General features: G+C 34.2%; 1 protein-coding gene across 1 annotated transcript in view; it reads right to left on the reverse strand.

The window, feature by feature from the left end:
- LOC119837201 overlaps nt 1-20,161 on the reverse strand; it is a 51,843-nt gene that overhangs the window by 2,429 nt on the left and 29,253 nt on the right. The window contains exons 3-4 of the mRNA XM_038362727.1: nt 1,533-1,667; nt 1-573 (exon numbers count right to left, since the gene is read on the reverse strand). Coding sequence (XP_038218655.1) covers nt 1-573; nt 1,533-1,667 — 708 coding nt within the window. The remainder of the gene's footprint in view (nt 574-1,532; nt 1,668-20,161) is intronic.

Below are 20,161 nucleotides of genomic sequence, written 5' to 3' on the forward strand. Positions count from 1 at the left end.
CTTCTTCTTAACTTCCGCTCTATCGCCTTCGTTATCTGCCGCCCTGGTACTATCACTCCTAGATTCTTCTTTTTTACACTCTTCTGTCTGAAGTGGGGGTGGACTGTCAGACTTGACATCTTCAACGTCGATCAGGCTGTCATCTTTGTCAATTTCTGGGTCAGTTTGCAGAGGCTCAGCCTCTCTAAAGGGTTCCACTGAGCTTCTATCGAATAGAGATGCAGCGTTGAAGCCGTTTATCTTCTTCGAAGTCAGTTCAATGTACGTTGGTTCTTGGTCATCCACATCAGTCGGTTTTGGACTATCGACCTTTTTCAACGGCTGGAGGTCAGTATAATCGTATTTAGGTTCGAAGTAGTTTTGTGTGGCGTCAATTTCTGACTCCCAATTTCTAGCATAGTCTGGTGGGCAGTGAGGTAAAAACGGCAGGTAAGTAGGATGTCTGGTTGGAGAGGGAGAGGGAGTGGGCAGAGGAGGAGGGGAGGCACTGCGTGGACGCCGCGCGCATTCTGCACACCCAGTTAAAAATCTTGTCACTGCTTCCCGAGGTAGAAAAGCATAGGTTTCGGTTATCTGAAAAGAAACAAATAATATACAATGATGACTGAAGTTATTGAACAAAATAACATATATAGAGCTAATTATTATTTATTTCTGATATAACTATTCGTTTCGATGTTGAACTTGTGACTCCATACTTGGTCTATGAATTTTGTTAAGTCTTAATAATTGCCGTCAAATGACCCTTCGTAACGCAGTTGTAGAATAAGACAAAAACCGATCAAACTTGTCTATTAATTGAATGCGCAGTAAAGTTTTGTAGTCCTTTACAGTATAATACAAGATATTATATTATCTGTGCCTTTACTAAACATACAGGAAAAGGGTGTTTATTTATGCATTTTCACGTCACATTTAAGCGGCGTATTTAAGGTATGTGTATTGTTAATAGTTAAGAATGAACATAAGCTGAAAAACCAATGCGAATCCCTATAAATATACTATGGAAAGTATGTCTTAAATCTTAATTTTACCATCAATACATAGGAAAAACGTTCTTAATTAATTAAAATATTAAAATGGACAAGTACTTCAATTTTTTATTCTTTATTTTATTTGTATGCGAGTATTAAATGGAATGAGCCATTAATCCAATGCTATTCTTATCTTTAAAATTGAGATTTTTCTCCCATTTAAATTATAACTTTTATTCCAAATAGAATTTGAAATCAATTTTATGCGGTATCTAGTGAGACAAATCAGATCCAGAAAAATAATATTTTTTGTAATACACGCCATCTAGTACGCAAAGAACTATCAGTCGTTCTAAACTTTAAACACCAGTTAAAGCTACAAAGACTGCAAAGCAAGTTGTTATGTAGTAGTTCCTAAACAACTCACTAGATGGCAGGATTATAAATACATCAAAATATTGTTAACAATCTTAAATTGCTCGTTTCACTTAGTTATGATGTAATGTACTAAAACAAATTTGTTTTTATTAACTATTAAATAAATCAAACGAAACTCACCGTTCTGTACGTGCGTTTTTGTCCTGCGTGTTTACCGGGTCTTCCTTCAAGTTCTACGTGGACCGTGTAAATAATATCAAAGAAGTTTTCTACAACTGCAACTTTTCTGTATACAGGTTCTTGATTTGGTGCATTCTGTAACAAAATACAAAGATATGAATTTTCAAACACCGTTTAGGGACAATTTGTGTCAGCGCCATCTAGGACGAAATAGCAACATCAGACTTTCAAAATGGTTCTGCTATTCATCAGTAGAGGGCGATACATACACAATTCCACATAAAATATAGGTAAATTTATTAAACGGAAATATGTAAACACTTTTTTCGATTTCAAATATTATTTGAACGATTAAATGTAGACTACAAAAAGAAAAGTGTGTTTCAACTCAATAATTAATAATTCTAACCATAAAACTCAGTATTTGATATGATACTATTAAAATACTATCAACATTTTTTTAAAAACAATTTATAAACAGTTCACACCTCGATTTCCGAAACAGTGTTATGCAGATAGTACCTCTATCAGTTAATTGTAGCGAAGTTACATAGCTAATCCGGCAGCTTAACTTGCGGACAGCAATTAACTTGCGCGGGATAGGTATTAGTCGGATCCCGGATCCCGCGCGGGTCGTTACGAAGTGGTATTGTGTTAAAGACTTTATCATTTAACACATAATCTTACGTATATATGTTACATATTAAATGAATATAACAGAAAATATCTCTTATACAAATTAAGTAATTAAGAATAATAGACAATGATTGATATGATAAAGAATTAACAAAAAAAAAATATTTAGGTCATCAAACCTTTTGTTTTTGCAAGCGCAAGGCAAGTGGTTAAAAAATACACGTTAAAGCATTTCGAAATCAGTCTCCATTTGCAAAGTTATTGAGCGACTTTTCATATTGTAATAAATTGAATTACATTTATATCATCACACTGATCACACTTCACACTATATATTACAAATGTGAAAGTTTGTTTGTTTGGATGTTAGACCGTCAATCACACTGAAACTACTGATTGGATTTTGATGAAATTTTGTATAGAGACAGGGTATGAGCTGACTTGGGTGATAGGATACTTTTTATCTTGATTAAATGTTCCCTTGGGATAAAACAGGAATATTGATATTCGGGCGGAGCCAGGACGAGCGTCAAGTAAGATATAAAAGAATACAATGTTTTCAACAAACATCGTACAACAAAACACAACAACCTAGACAAACTTATTGCTCAACTATTTATCGCAGCGTCGTAATAAAAAAAAACACAGTATTAAATCTTCACATCCAGTAACCGAATACATGGATAACTCAACCTGATCCCAACAATATGCAAGGAAACTCGAGAAGGGCATAAATCAGCGAATAGCGCGGTGAAGGGAATCAACAGCGATGTTATCCGGGACCCGGGCGGGACTAATTACACGTCCTGGGCAGTAGTGTTGGGCTAATTAGGTAGACCCTTTTGGTAACGTAAGGGAATTTTATTATATTGATGTCTAAAATGAAATTTTCTCAATAATTTAGATGTATGTGCATGATTTTCTATCTAAGAACTTAAAGGTTAAATTAAGGTTTATACGCTTTTTTACCATTCTCTGTCGAATCAACTGGAATTTACAGATTTAAGTAGGTGATGCGATATTGAGATAAAATCAATATTATCCAAAATATAAGCGACGGGATTAAATCTCCTTATAATAAACAAAATGGACGTGATTTATGCACATAATTTTCTAAAATGGTAGCGATAAGTACAAAAGAAAAGTAAATTTCAAATAGAAGGCTGGCACAGCCCTACGCCGCCCAATTAGCGCCGCTCCAGCCCGACACCAAATAAAAACCAGCAAAAACTAGTGCTTCAAGAGGGTTCGCGAAATATTTAACCTAAATTGTAAAATTTTATTTTTATTTCTAATATGGATTAATTATACATTTATGATTGACACATCCAGCTATTAATATAAATTGCTTTGACAATGCTACCCAAGAGTATCAAAATTTCAGAAAATGTGTGTCATAAACAGAGAGATTATGATAGTAGATAAAGTGTAGGAAATATTGCCGAATTCAGACGTTCTAGAGCGAACTGATAACATACATATATATACCACAGAGATGTAATTTCATATTTTGAATTAAAACAATAAACAATATGAAATTATTGACTTTCTTTGCTTACCTTATAAAGGATCTACGGTATGGTAAATATCTATAGAATAAAGGTTGAATTTAAATCAAATGTACACATAATTTATTGAATCTAAAAATTAACTCTCAGGATCAAATTTCTATGAAAGTAAAATACGCTACGACCTAGCTGTAACCCGTGGTGTCACTCGCATGATAACCGGGTAAAAAGTAGGCTATATGTTTATCAAGACTATCCTACTAATATCATAAATGCGAAAGTTTGTAATGATGTGTGTGTGTTTATTACTCTTTAACGCAAAAACTACTGAACCGATTGCAATGAAATTTGGTAGCTGGACAACTGGAATAACATAAAGGCTATTATTTATCCCCATATTCCCACGGGATACGGACTTGGGGCTACGGGCGTAGCTAGTAGTCTATATCGGTGCCGAATTTCATATAGATACGATAAACTGTTTTCGCGTAACACGCATCCATACATTCATCCAGCCATCCATACGGACTACTGTAGTTTAAAACTTCTCTAGTTATTATAGTTTAAAATTCCCTAGCTTTTTGTAAACAATAAAAATTAAAAATAACGCTATTGTCGGATATTAATTGTTTTAATAATCTGTTGCATGAATACTGGTTAGTATAGTTATACAGATGTCGCTTTTCACAACTGGTCACAACTCGTTTACCTATCGAATCCTATTAAGGTTAGACACGTGGTGCATTCGTAACGGATTGTGCATTGTTTATTCAATGTTTGGTCCAACTACCCTCACTTTGTTGATAGTCTTTGTTACTGGGTGTGATTTGTTATCAACTGACTAAATCAATTAGGCTGTTGTGTAGAATTAAAAGACATTCTTATTACGATTAAAGTAATATTCAACTCAACACCTTTTTTATTTCTAAGACTATATATTTAGGCTTCTGTTACCAGTCTTTATATAAACAATTTAATGGACCTTTTTTGAGCTGTTGTGGACGTTTGGACTGTTTGGGTAACTTAAACTGTTTTCAGGTCACTTCAAACCTATTCCGTTGTATCTGTATAATTAGATATGGTACATACAAACATTTCTTATATATTTATTTATTTAGCATGTTGAACAAAAAATAATTTTTGAATATTTTAATTCAGGTTTAATTGCAAATCCTGAATATGCCTGTAATGATCAAATTTGTGAAATCAAGTAGTGATGTATTTAATAAAATATCGACGTTAGTGGGTGAAGTCGGATAATGAGTCAGCGGCGCGCGGCATGTCGCCTCATCACTGCCACCCTGTTGGCTAGGGCTGTACGGCGATATCGATCAAATTTATATTAAACTAGCTACGCCCCGCGGTTTCACCCGCATAAGTATGTATGGATAACAAGTTACCTAAGTGTTTTTCCAGTTATCCAGCGATCTACGTACCAAATTTCATTGCAATCGGTTTAGTAGTTTTTGTGTGAGATTAACAAACATCCATACATATATACATCGATACTTACAAACTTTCGCGTTAATAATATTAGTAGGATTTGATTTGTTTATATTCTGGATATTGTGGCTACAGAATATAAACATTAGGATTTGGACGATGATTTGTCATTTTATTGTCATAGAAATTTATTTATAGATTTCTTATAATTGTAATTGTAAATAACCTATAAAAAAAATACGAGAGGTGAATAAGTTTGTCTCCAAATATCACACCTTACAATATACTTTAATATAATTCATATCGCATAAGAACGTAACGTAACGAAAGTATTGGTTATGGTTTTTGGTCAACTTATCAAAAACAATTATACAATGAAAAAATTATGTAGGCAAGTAAAAATAAACGCTATCGATATTTTAAATAAAATCGCAGCCCTACTCGGTTCGCCGCGCATTAATCAGCTGTTCCTTTCGATCTGCCGGTCACGGGCCGTCGACACGCCGCCGTAGGGCTGTCAACTTAATGATTTTTTTTATTGATTTATTCTAAACGTCGCAGTGAAGCGGCATAACGTTAGAGTGAACGTGATTAGTTCAGTATCTACTTAGAAATATGAACAATAATCTATTACGTGAGAAATTTTTAAATATCTATAATAATAATCTATTATAATAATCTATTACGTATTATTTTTTTATTACTTACTTCTAGAATAAAGAAAAAAATTGTATGAATATTATATGCCTTCGTTTAATATTATTCAAACCGAAGCATAAACTCGATTCCATAACGTTATTAGAAAATGCTGTTTGATGAAAACATTTTAATGCAAAATAAATTTCTTAAATTGTTTCTAGTTACAAAGCCTCATTTAACAAAAAGAGGTATTAGTGACGTTCATATCATAACCTGTTAATGTTTACACGATTAAAATAATAAAGTTTTAATCACTTTATACAAACGAAATATTATACGAAATCGGAACGCTTGAAGGCAAGCCAAACGAAATCATTGAAAAGCTTTCCATATCTCAAATCTATGTTAAATAACGCGCTGGGGCAGGTTATAGGGAATGTGCCTTTGACATTCAGTTTATTTGTCACGTCGTATTATGTAGGCTCATAACGTCTGTTTTTAATATAACAGTATTATGGTGTAGTCCTTATTTCTTCAATAATATTTCAGGGAATTCACATGTTTTGAACTCATGCTCATTAAAATTTCGAAGTGATTTAATCAAACAATAATAATAATTGAGTAAGAGAAAAGTAGTATTTACTTATATATCACTGCTGTTTGAAAAAACTAAGTTTTTCTCATCTCTTTTGTTTGGAGTTTTGTGTTGTTTTGATAGAAAGTATTATCAAAGGCTATGCTGCATGGATCGGGGTCATGTCAATAAATGAATTACTAGCCACCTCTTTGGGAGTGGAAAAGTTATTAGGTTTGCAATCAAAAGGCCTGTGTGTGGTGTTTTATGTACGGTACTTGTAAGATTTAATATGATTTTCGTAATTTTCCTGGTGCCCGTTTCAAAATTTAAATAGATTTCCATTAAATTTCACCTTATAATATATAATAGAAATAGATATCGTAAAGAACAAAGTATTAATGTTAAATATAAGTGAGATTTGCTCCAGGAAGCGCAAAAAACCGTTGCCATGGATGCGCCCCAGTTCGTACCCGGGATCAGGCACAGTTAGAGAACAAAGAAATATATAGAAATAGTATACTCCAGTTCCGTCCGCGTTTAACAATGTCGATTACAGATATAAGTTATCTCTGCTATGTTTTTCGTGAACAAGATATAAATGCCTAATTAAATGCTCGTATTTCTCAACTAATAGTGAACAAATATACTGTTATGATGTTTTAATTAAGCATCGAAATTATGGGATAATATTATCTAGCAATTGGGAACAATATAAAACCGAAATAGATGTATAGTCGTTTATGTATGACATTAAATATAAATGAAAAAAAATTCCGACCAAGATGTTGACAATGTCGCAAGATCGTGTTACGTAAGTACAATAGTACCTTATAACAACAAAATAATGGGAGATTTCTCATTATTGATGTGTGCTACATCTAAATACATATCTTGTATTAAAAAAAATGATGGTTAGACATGCTAAAACTCGAGTATGGCTGGTCTGATTTTTATAATCATGGTTTTGGTGCATTCTGAATAGTCCAAAGGTTTAAAAGGTAAGAACAATACGGAGGCGTGCGAAGCCGCGGGCGGGAAGCTAGTAAACAATATACATATATTGACATTTTAATAAAACAGAGTTGCGAAGTATTAACTAAAGTCGATCGGTTCTAGTTTATAGACCCCTTCTCACTTCCGCCCTTGCGGTCTACTGAACACACCCTCTGTAATCCGCCTTATACCTTTTGTAGCTATGCTATTTTGCGACCCCGTTATCCTGGTGGGCAATATCTCCTGTACATTTGATTAGCCTCTGTTAAGATGACCCGCCATGAGCTGCACGATATTGAGACATAGCGAGAAATCTTAGCAATGAGATGCATCAGGGCTCATGTGCCAATCACACGCAATCACAGATATTAATTAGATAACCGCATAATAAATAAAAAATGAGTTACACAGACATACATTATTGTGGTAGTCGAGCACGCTTCGGCACGAATTGGGCCAGCTCGCACCGGGGAAGCACCACACCCCCACAGAAAACCGGCGTGAAATAGTGGCATGCCACTGTGTTTCGTACGGTGAGTGGGGGAGCCGGAGGCCCGTTTCCTTTTCCTCACCCGCCCCAGTCCATTCCTTCTTTCCAGTCGTTAATCCATTCCTTTTCCCTTACCCCAAAAAAGCGGGCAGCGCATTCGCAGAGGCCCTACCTTTGCGAATGTTCATGGGCGGTGGTGATCGCTTACCATCAGGCGAACCACAAGCTCAGTTGCCCGCTATGACATAAAAAAAAAAAAAAAAAAATACTATGTTCGAAGTTGCTGTTCCTTTTCCTAGATAACATATCTATGCTACACTTTTAACCCTTAAAATGTGTTTAATTGTGTAAATCTGAAGTGCACATTTTATTTAAATTTCATTAATTAACCTTCCAATAACATAAAAAATGTTTCTTCTGAGTAAATACTACGCAAAAATGTATATATAATATATAGCTGTGTCGCATATCTTGAAGGGCCAACGGTCGAGCACACGAGACATCAGTCAAGCCTTCTGAGATCATCAGGGTTGTCACTAATGTAATTTTTGCTTCCCCAAAATATTTCTTATTAACCGCGATATTTATAAGATATGATTCTATTAAAACATGGGTAAATAATAAGTTAAGGAGTATTACTACAATTTCAGTAGATTTTGGTAGTTATCTATGGTTTTTTATACAACGGTAAAAAATGTGAATTATGTCATTACGCACACACTCAGCATTATATAATTTTTATACTCCCAGCAGATTTTAAGGTGTTTAAAGTATTTTGAAATATATTTCATACGCATATATAAGTAAGCTGGATGTCACAAAGCATGAAGAGCCGATAAACGAGCACATGTGACACCCGTCAAGCCGTCCTCGCGAGATCATCAGGGTTGCCACTTCAACGGTTTGATTATCACGTGAAAATTTAATATGGCGACAAACTCTCTAGCACTTAGGGAAATTTGTTCAACGTCTTAGAAGTAATTTATAAACAAAGTTATGACTAATGCTTGTAGCTGTAGGCTCTAACAGTATAATAAGGATTTTAATATTTATTTTTATGAATCCTGTTTTTTTTTATAACCTTCGGCAAATATTTCCATGTATTGAAAAAAAGAAATTCATATACCGACATTGTTGCAAGTTAACGGTGTTATAAATTATGTAATGTATAATGCTATGTGACATGTATTATCATACTAACTTTAAAAACACTTAAATGAAACTATTATATAAAAATAATCGACAATATACTTTTTTACTTTATCGCAGCCCTAGCGGTTACTGGTATGAGGCGAGGGAGAGGGGCGGAAGTGTCGTGCGTGCGATTTAATTCCATCGCCTTTCGCCTCGCGCGGCTGCGGGCCCGCTTGAGTGTGCCCGAGTAGTGATGTGCTGTGGGTGACGATGTTTACGATATATTTATTATATACTTTATTTCTAACAATGATATGTAGTTAAAACAGTCATCAAAATGGAAATTAGGGCAAAATCAATTACAATAATAAGCAGCAAAGATACCTGAAGATAAGAACATATGTAAATACATATATTTAGATACTAAGAATGTCCCGTCACTTCGTCTAAGTACCTAGTTTATAGTTTGTTTCGTTTAACTTTTTCTGATGATGAGACCATTTTTATTTGATTACAGTTTTTAATGCTTAATTATATGACTATAAGCTATTAAAATAAAAAAAACAATTACTTTCTACATAATTATATAAGCAACTAGCGATCCGCCGCGGCTTCGCCAGTCGTACATACATAGCCTATAACCTTCCTCAATAAATGGACAATCTAACACTGAAAGAATTTTTCAAATTGCACCAGTAGTTCGTGAGATTAGTACGTTCAAACAAACAAACAAATTCTTCAGCTGAATAATGTTAGAATAGATAAATAAAACTAAATAATAACGTTGCATAAAGGAGTTAAATTGATAACACAATCCCGTAAACATATTTTATCCTAACGAAAAATTGCACAATATCGATACTATGAAATTTAACACGTTTTGGTACATCACTAGTGAAAACTAGAAGCGCTGGCGGCCGACAGCGGGCTCGTAAAATACGAGACCAGGTGATTCTGTCGGCGGCACTCGGCACATAGATACCGCTGACACGTGTTAGGGCTGTCACATACCAGAAAGAGAAGAGAGCATTAGGCTAGCTTGAGCAGACCGTAATTTCATGATAATAAAAAAATAGGGCACTCTAAGTCGTGCAATAAGTAAATAATAATATTAATGTGGGAGTCGAGCACGCTTCGGCACGAATTGGGTCAGCTCGCACCGGGGAAGTACCACACCCCCACAGAAAACCGGCGTGAAATAGTGGCATGCCACTGTGTTTCGTACGGTGAGTGGGGGAGCCGGAGGCCCGTTTCCTTTTCCTCACCCGTCCATTCCTTCTTTCCAGTCGTTAATCCATTCCTTTTCCCTTACCCCAAAAAAGCGGGCAGCGCATTCGCAGAGGCCCTACCTTTGCGAATGTTCATGGTGTTGATCGCTTACCATCAGGCGAACCACCAGCTCAGTTGCCCGCTATGACATAAAAAAGAAAAAAAAATAAGGTTTAAATTAACAATTTAAAATACATGGAAAAAAACAGGGCTAACTGTAGCCAGTGTCATTCCTACAATTTAATCTATCGACACCTCTCAATCTGAAGTCTGTGTAGCCACTTACGCTCCAGATTTGATTAAAGAAATATTCACAGAAATATTTTCTGATATATAAATAACAAACATATAAAAACAGGCGTCTGCGGACAATAACTGTGGTAAATGAACGTATTTATTTTCAGAGGGTGGATAGTAGATAGGCAGAGTAGTAGTATATGTATATACTTTCATCTCAGCCCTTATATTTCAATAAATTTTTATCATGTACAATATAAGCAGGTCTCACAACTCAAAGCAATAATCACCTACCTGAATACCAAAAAATATACAAGAAAAAATTACCTACCACGGATAATATTATATTACTAATGAACCATCGCCAGCCCTACATTCAAGTTCACGTCACCTCCCACTTAGCGACCGGCCGGGCGTAGCTGTCGAGAGCGCCGCAAACTTATGCTCCCCTGGTACCCACAGAGTCGTGTACCCGTTATGTGCTTGCTAAATTTTAACTTCGCTTTACAACCCGGTTTTGACTTGATATTTTTAAGAGCTTGATAATTTTAAAAATAAAAGTGAAAACGATTAAAATACTACTACTGTCATATAAATCCGTTTTTATGGAACTTACGCATTCATTTTTGTTTATAGCAATTTGGACCTAAAACTAATCAATCAATCATTGTAGTTTTTGCGATTCGCGCGCTTCTTCCTTAAATGCTTCAATTAATTTTTACTTCCTTATATAACGCACACTAAATTATAAGATTGTACAGAACTAAGGAATCCCTAAAACCTCATTGACTTAGACATGATTTTTTAAACATTATTTTCGAAAAATTTTCTTCTACTTACAAATTAAAGAAAAATATATAGGCTTGCTTACCAAATGCCATAAAAATGCTTTACGAATTTTTAGATAAACAATCTGTAATTCTCTCTTACGGTGTCTATGTCCGGGTGCAAATAAAGAAAAATATCTATTGCATTTAAAGAACTCTTAAAGTTGGCTGCATTTTTCCTTTGGGTTAGAAGTAAGCCAACACCGATTGAAGAAAATGAACAAAAACATTGGTAGAAACTTAGCTTGCGTGAGATGCGAATAAGAAAATGCTGCAAGTATTAGCTTCCCTTATTTACGGCGTCGGCTTTTTGGCAGAGTACTTACTGCGTGCTAGTAAAGATCGAAAACATTCGTTAAGTCCCGGTCAACGCTTTCGGCGTCAGGCCTGGATTTTAATCTATGACATGGATATAATTTTTTTTACAATAGTTCCACAATAATTCAACCTTATTGTATTGTCGACACACACACACGCACACACATACGCACACGCATACACCTAATTATAATACTGATTGTCAGATTACGAAATTGGAACTTCTTATACATATTATATTTTTTATATTGGTAATTAACAAAAGGTTGTTCTAATTTGGATCCTCATGCTTAATTCAAGAATCAATCCCATTTCATTTGAAACAACAATTGCTTTATTTGACTAGACTTCGAACATTAAACTTTGACACGAATGGCTCTTTTAATAATCGAATTTTTTTCCAAGAATTCTTTAGGTAATAAATAAATAAATAAAAACAAAAAGCAAAATATAAAAATCACCCATTCATCTTGACGAAATTATTCGCAGCGCAGTACCAGAACATCATAAATTTGATGGCGGTCGGTCAGTAATTGCATGGAAGCAGTGGCGCCCGCCGAAGGCGTGATTGTGCACGCGATGTTTGTTATGTATATTAATTACATTTACGACCACCTTCGAACTCTGTAAACCTGGTAATTACGGCTTGTTAGGTATTTGTCACTTTGTAGGAAATCGTTACGTCATTCATACAAGGCCCGATTGTTGTTATAAACAGATCTTTGTCTCTTAAACATACTAACAAATAATCATATAAATATAAAATTACAGTCAACAAAAAAACCAATAAGAAAACGTTTAAAAATAATATGGCGGTGCACTTGTCTTTAATCAAAACGGGGTCAGAATCTAACAGCCCATTACTCTCTTGACCATAAAACGCGCCAGAATCGTAAATGCTGTGTCCGTAAATAATATGGGACCCAGTGGTTTACTGTAATTACTGGCTGAATTTGTTTTATTTCAATCATATTGTAAGAGCGTTTAATTTATTTATTTTCTTTTTCCTAGTTCGGTATAAATTCAATAATTCTTTACAAATATTAAGAAAGAGAATAATATGTCATAAATGTCTAAATAATAGAATAAATGAAACACGTTTTAAAAAATATTAAATATCCGAATGATGCACGAATAAACAATAAGGAACAAACACAAAGAACATAACTAACTACATATAATTTAAAGCGCGTTATTTATTTCGTATCATCTCCGTGTCCATTATATAATATTAACCGACATCAAGCCACGTCCCACAGTCGTTAGGCGCAAATCAATCAGGGGGTAATGAGGGGGGACGGGGTCATTCGATACTTGAGCGTTCACTTTACGCTTGTGTATTTAGGAATCTATAGAATTGATGACAATGGATTGGATTTTGTTGTTGATTTATATATAAGACCTAAGTTTAAAAGTGCATGCAATGATTATTTTTGAAGAATTTTCCATAGAGTAAGTTAAAGAAAGATGAGAGTAGAGAGAAGGTGCCATTATTGATGTAATAAATAAAAAATATAGTACGAAAATGTATTTATGTATGAATGCAAAATATTTATCAATCAATTAACTTTTTTCTTATGTTTAAGTTAATAAATATAAATAGAAGAACTACACATTAAAACTATAAAAGTCTTAAAAGGTAAAAAATAATAAAAAGAAACATAGACAATAGTTTATAGTGATAAATCAGATACATTATGCATACATGGGTAAATTATAAAGCGTTTTAAGAAGTCATCGACTTATCGGATCATATAGCTGTTTTAAAATATTGCGTTTCACGAAAAACTGAATCAATTTTTGACAGAATCCAAGAGTAGCAGTAACGTCTCGCGCACAGGTCCAATTGGATTTCATGCGAAGCAAGCACGCCAGGTTACCGACAAGAAAAGGGCGAAATATCTTTTTAAATATTGATCGAGGCAACATGATATTTTATGTCAACATCGATCAAACAATGCCCCTCAGTATTGGGGACCGGATAAGTGGTCGGAAAGTATTAGGGGTCGCCGGGCGACGATTAGGGCGGGCGCGACTTAGACATTCCAGCGATATAACTAGACGAGGTTTGGTATTGCTGAAAGGACGAATACTTAAAGATCTCGTAATATGATGTTATATATTCAACTCTTAATGGGATCGGTTGTAGTTTAGACTTTAGAGTATTGTGCGTTAATTTTATATTAGCTAATGAATGTATTGAAATTACATATTGCTTTCCGTTGGTTTGATTTTGATATAATTTGCTCTTATCAAATTTTTCAGTTATACGCTTACTAATATATATAAATACATCTTTAAAAGAAGTTATCTAAGTTTGTAATTAAAGATGTATGTAAATATGGATGGATTTTTTTTACATTTTCACGCAAAAACTAGTGAACCGATTGCAAAAAAATAGTACTTAGATAGCTGGACAACTGGAATAACACATAAGCAATATTTTATCCCGATGTTTCTACGAGATACGACTTTCGCGTGCGTTAGTACATTTATATAAAGAACAGTTTTTAAATCTTTTTAAATAAATGGATGATTTCATTAAAAAAACATAGAATTAAACAAAGTCACTTTCTCTATCCGTCCCTATGCCCTTATGTATGCTTAAATGTGCATTTAAAAATACGCAACGGATTTTGAAGGTTTTATTTTAATAGAGAGAGTAATTTAAAAGGAAGTTTTATTTATATGTATAATATATAACATTTATTTAACTATTCGGAATATAACGCATGTAACGCCGCGGGAAAATGCTAGCCAATAAAATTGTGCGAAACACACAAAGACCTTATAATAAGCGACCCCGAAGCGTTCGTCAAAATTCTTTGTTTTGACGGCCCTTCCAAACTTCTTGAGTATTTTCACGCAGACATGTTTTTTCAGAATCAAACGTAAACAGTATTTCGTTTTATTATCGTTTGATTTATGTTATTATTATATTTTTGTTATGCTGGTAAACATTATATAACCATTTACACAAATTTTCAAATTTCTCAAATTTTTTAAAATAACAAATTTCATTGACATCACTGAATAGTATTTACAAATAATATACAAGGATTCTTTATTATTCTAAATACTTACGCAATATAACACTTTATTTGACGCACATACTCACAAATACAGAAAAAGAAATAAGAAAACTATGCCATGCGACGATGCTAAATGGGCGGCCTTATCGCTTATAAGCGATATACGCCAGGCAACCTTTTGATAGGATTGTTTCATAAATTATAAGCATTAAAATAGGTGAGGTTCAAATGGAATCTAAATAAAAATAAGCTAAAAAATATCGAATGAATTGATTTTTAATATATAAATAAATAAATCGATATTTATATTATAAAGCGAAAAAACCATACAATAAATAAATGACTTCTAAGAAATAAATAATAAGTACTAGGTATGCATAATAGCTAGTTGGCTAAGTTTGAGTCATGTCCGCGGGCGCCGCTTCCTTGCTAAGCCATTTAGCTGTCCTAGTTACCACTAATTTGAGTGAATTTCAATTTTCTCCAGCTATACTTTGTAATTAATCTGCAGGACAAGAGATTAAAACACAGACTATGATTATAACATATTATAATTTATAAGGCAAGATATTATTTATAGAACAATCGTATTTTTACACACCGTGATCCCGCCACAGTAATTGAGTATTTCTTGTACTCTTTCGGTTATGTGCCTAAGGGGCACCCCACGCCATCTATTGAGATGACTAAGAACCATCACAACCAATACGAAACATTACTTTAATAATTACAATATTTTATCGATGGAACGCGGCCATTGTTAAATTTTAAACTTTTAGTTCCTTAGCATTAAAATAATATTGTATTTGTTATCATTTCCTATTCACATAAATAACAGACAAACGGTTTACTCTCTCGCTCTGTGCCTCTCTGTGCATTAGTTTTCATTATAGGAAACTTAATCTATACATCTATATATATATAAAAATTTGAGTGTGTCTGAAATAAACGTTTTTTACCATATGTTTACAGATTATAAATACACAAAAATATTTTTTTACCATTTTTATCTGACTGTCGGTCTGTTTGTTCCGGCTAATCTTTGAATTGGACCTACCGATTTTAACGGGACTTTTAGTTTTTAACTGATGTAATGAGGACAACTTACGATCCTTTTTTGCAATATTCCTTTGGGAACATTGGGATTCTATGGAAAAACTAATTTACGCGTATGAAACTCTAGTATTTTAATATGACGTATGCCACAGGTAATACTATATAGTACATGTTTTAACTAGTGTATTCTGTAAACTGTGGGATGTATATTTTGTTTACATAAAAATTAATGAGCAATGTCTGATGGCGGAATGTTATCAATCACTCGTGATAATAAGGCATGTCTACCTAATGGCGCGGTGAGGCGTCATTACGAGTAAATTACGCAGAGCTGCTGATGATTATGCGCTCCTGGTAGTTGGACCGTACATTGTGATACTTTGTGATCGGACGCAAGGTCGTTGGCGCGTCCAAAAATAAAGATGGCGGTTAGTTGCGAAAATGGGATTTTTAATAGCAAGATGATGATGTAACAAATTAAATAAATAGCTTTGTTTTTACTACATATAAATTTTTACTTTTATTCTTTTAATTAATTGGCTTTTATTACACAAGTCAAAGCAGTGCTTTAGGAGATTTCGCCAAGTTTTTGACATAATTAATGATCATACTTTTTTCAATATTTTTAATGATTAAAAATACTACCCCAAACCTAACTTATAACTAGCTTTTCGGTAAAGCGTACCTAAAAAAATGCATAAATTCTGGAATATTGTAAGACTCCATTCGCTTATACTAATCAACAACGTGTCTATAGATTCCGTAGCCTTTGCCAACTAATAATTACGAAGATACTGTAAAATATTGCTTCTTTTAAAAAAACCACACATGTTTTATGCTCTTCTGGTAACTGGCTTATATATTGTAACATTGTAGTGTCGTTACGAGGTCATCGTATATATAACCTAGTATTAAGTATATATATATAGTCACCATCGTTTATGAGGCTCTAGTAACCGAAACATTTTTATATGCTGTGGTCATGGTCACAGTAGTTTAGTTTTATTTATTTTTTTATAAAATGAAAAAAAAAACTTTAAATTATTTCATAAAGCGGAAGAGTTTGTTTCGGAATTTGTTTCAGTGTTAGATAATTTATTTATAGAGGGAAGCTTTTTTTATACATAACTTACATTATTAACATACATTAATGTAGGTACTATTTAGATTGATAACATTTGTTTCCTGATCTCAAAAAATAGCTAACTAAGTTTTTACAGTAAATACTATAAATTCGGATATAACGACATTATTAAATCCAGGAAGCATGCCTAGCCAGCCAGTTAGCCATTGTGAGATTTAGCAGATCGAAGGTTTGTACACAACGCACGTCACTTGGTCCGATGAGGCATACTAAATGTCGGCCAGTGTAAACTAAGCTTCAACCTTGCTTACAGGCTGTATGGAATACTAGTCTGGTCTGCGACTTCGCTTGTATTGGAAAGTTTAATGATTTGGGATAAAAGAAAATGCGTGAATTGGTAGAAGGTACACTTTTGAATATATATTACCAACATAATATGTGGTTGGTAGAATTTGGAAAATTTAGTACGTAAAAAATACGTTTTTACCTAAAGGACTATGTTATCTGTACACAGGATATGAGTAAAAACTTTTATTTAAAACATAGCTAGCTATGTAGCCTTTTCATATTTTCTTTCTTTTCATCATTCAATCTCCCTCCTGCAATCATACCTAAGAGTGGCGGGTTCTTTAAATTTGACAATTTATTCAAGATTATTGACCATTCTCTACGAACTTTCTGTTAGAAAAAATATTCAAATTTTATGAAAAATACCTATTCAGGGAGGTAAAACGAAGTACCATCGAACCAAACACAGCACAAGCCGTGTGCTAAGTAAGAAAATGGATAACTCAAGTAAATTACGAAGTTGGACAAGTGAGCACGGCCGATGCCCGTGTAGAGACCTAACTTTGAGCAAACGTTGCTAACATCCAGTAGGGTTGACGATCGATAAAAATGCATAATTGAGGTTACGAAATGCCGCTAGGAATTCTTATTATTTGTACTATGGATATTTTTTTGATATGAAACATCTATAGCCGCACGTAAAACTGATTTCTGACGCGTCGCCACACTATACGATGGTATGTCGATATTTCACATCTGCCAGGCGTCCCGTGACGGCTCACATTTTTTTCTTTTTATTAATTATCATTTGGTTCACAATAAAGTTTTTTTTTGTTTGTTTGTATAGAACACTTAATTAACCTTTTTTTGTCACAGCGGGCAATGCGAATGCGCTGCCCGCTTTTAAGGGGTAAAGGGAAAAGATTGATGACTGGAAAGAAGAAATGGACTGGGAAGGGTGAGGAAAAGGAAATGGACCTCCAGCTCCCCACACACCGTACGAAATAATAGCATGTTATTATTTCAAACGCCGGTTTTTCTGTGGGAGTGTGGTACTTCCCCAGTGCGAGCTGGCCCAATCCTCCTATACTAATTATGTAGATTTGTTTGTCAAGCCGAAATTTAATGAATGATTTCACTAAAATGTACAACATTTGTGACGAAAACAATTATATAAGTTTATGTTTAGTATAATTTCTTTGATTATTAAAGTTATTAGATTATTAACAGCAATTTGCATATGTCCCATGATCTAAATATGTACCAGCATTTTATTTTCCAAACCAAAAAATGGGTAGAAAACGGAAATTTAATCTTCCGTCATCGAAAATTTCAACGTATTTATTTCATTCAAAAAAGAGTAAAACTTAACAAGTGGCAACCCTATCAAGCCGGCGGCAGGCGTGCCTGACATGGGATCTGTCGGCTCGGCGCGTTTCGCGTGCTCTCACCGCAGTAGCGCGACCGGCTGCGCTTGATACTTGCGTGTTTTATAATATTTATTTGAGTATTGCTCTTGAAAATTGGCTATAGCATCCTTTTTAAGGGAAAAGCTTTTTTGGGACACGTTGGTCGATGCAGGGTTCGCTGTTCATTGAAAACTTATCTTAAATATCAGTATCCATTAATTCGATAGAAACTACAGGCTAATATTAATAAAGTACCTTTGTTACGATTGTATTGATACTAATTTTTATGTAATACCGGGCAAATGGTTCGCCTAATAATAAGCGATCATCTCTTTACAAGGGTCAAAGAATGGAGAAAGGATAGCCGAGGGGATTATAGGAATGACTGGGAAGGGTGAGGAAGAGGACACAGACAACCAGCTCCATTACACACCGAACGAAACGCAGAAGTATGCTACTATTTTACTATATTATATCTTCTGTGGTATCAGGAACATTCTCCGGTGCGAGTTGTCTATCCTGTATTAATTGCTTATTAATTTATTATCCCTAGAACTTTACTTTTTTTTAATATCATATAAAAAAACCGATTCGCAATAATGGCATTCTCTCAAAATATACTGATAAATATTATATTCCGAACCTACAATATAATACGCTTCACCAGTCACATTATAACTATCCAAAATAGCTTTCATTTGAGTCGGTTTTCGCGAAAATATCTCTGCATTCACATTTTCAACACACGCCATAAATAATGTGAAAACCCTAGCGGAGCGAGCAAGTGCGCCGACATGCCATCCGTCGGCTCAGTGGGTGCGTCGCGTGCTCTCGGCTCTCACCACCTGTAGCGCGACCGCGGTCTTGATACTTTATATTTATTTATTTATTTAATCTTATAAATAAATACCCCGACTATTTAATTTATTTGGTACATAGGATGCAACAATGTCGAGGCAACTAAATCGTCGCATTTATAATATAATATGTTTTAGCGGTAAGCGATCACTGCCAACATTCGCAGAGATAGTGACTCAAAGGAAAATTGACGACTGGAAAGAAGGGATTGACTGGGAAGGGTGAGGAAAAGGAAACGGGCGGACGAATCAGTGAAGATTACAATTTTTTATTTTTATACACACTAAACACAACATAGAATTTTATAGCATCTGTCTGTCTGCATTAATGGCGTAGTTATTCAGTAATTATCAAGAATTTTACCCAATCACGTTGCCTCGAATTTAAAGAAATTCGAAAGATTTTAGCAATAAGGCCGCCTTTTGTACATATATCTTTTACCTAGAAGACGCTTGTGTGAACTACAATTGCTATAAATAATAAATACTTTTGCTAATATTTTTGTTCATTAGAATTTTTTGTTAGAAAAATTATGACCTGTTTGTTTACTTACAAATAAATCAACATGTGAATTTCGTACCTGAAAAAAATAATAACATTTATTAATAAAGGTGAAAATAATATCATTAAATATACATCTTTCCTACTAATATTATAAATGCGAAAGTTTGTAAGGATGTGTGTGTTTGTTGCTCTTTCACGCAAAAACTGCTAAACCGGTTGCAAAAACATTTGGTACGAAGACAGCTGGACAACTGGAATAACATATAGGCAACTTTTTATACCGATATTCCAACCGCATATGGACTTACGCGGGTGAAACTGCGGGGC

The sequence above is a fragment of the Zerene cesonia genome, chromosome 26 (genome assembly GCF_012273895.1).
Source record: "Zerene cesonia ecotype Mississippi chromosome 26, Zerene_cesonia_1.1, whole genome shotgun sequence".
Classification (NCBI taxonomy): Eukaryota; Metazoa; Arthropoda; class Insecta; order Lepidoptera; family Pieridae; genus Zerene; species Zerene cesonia.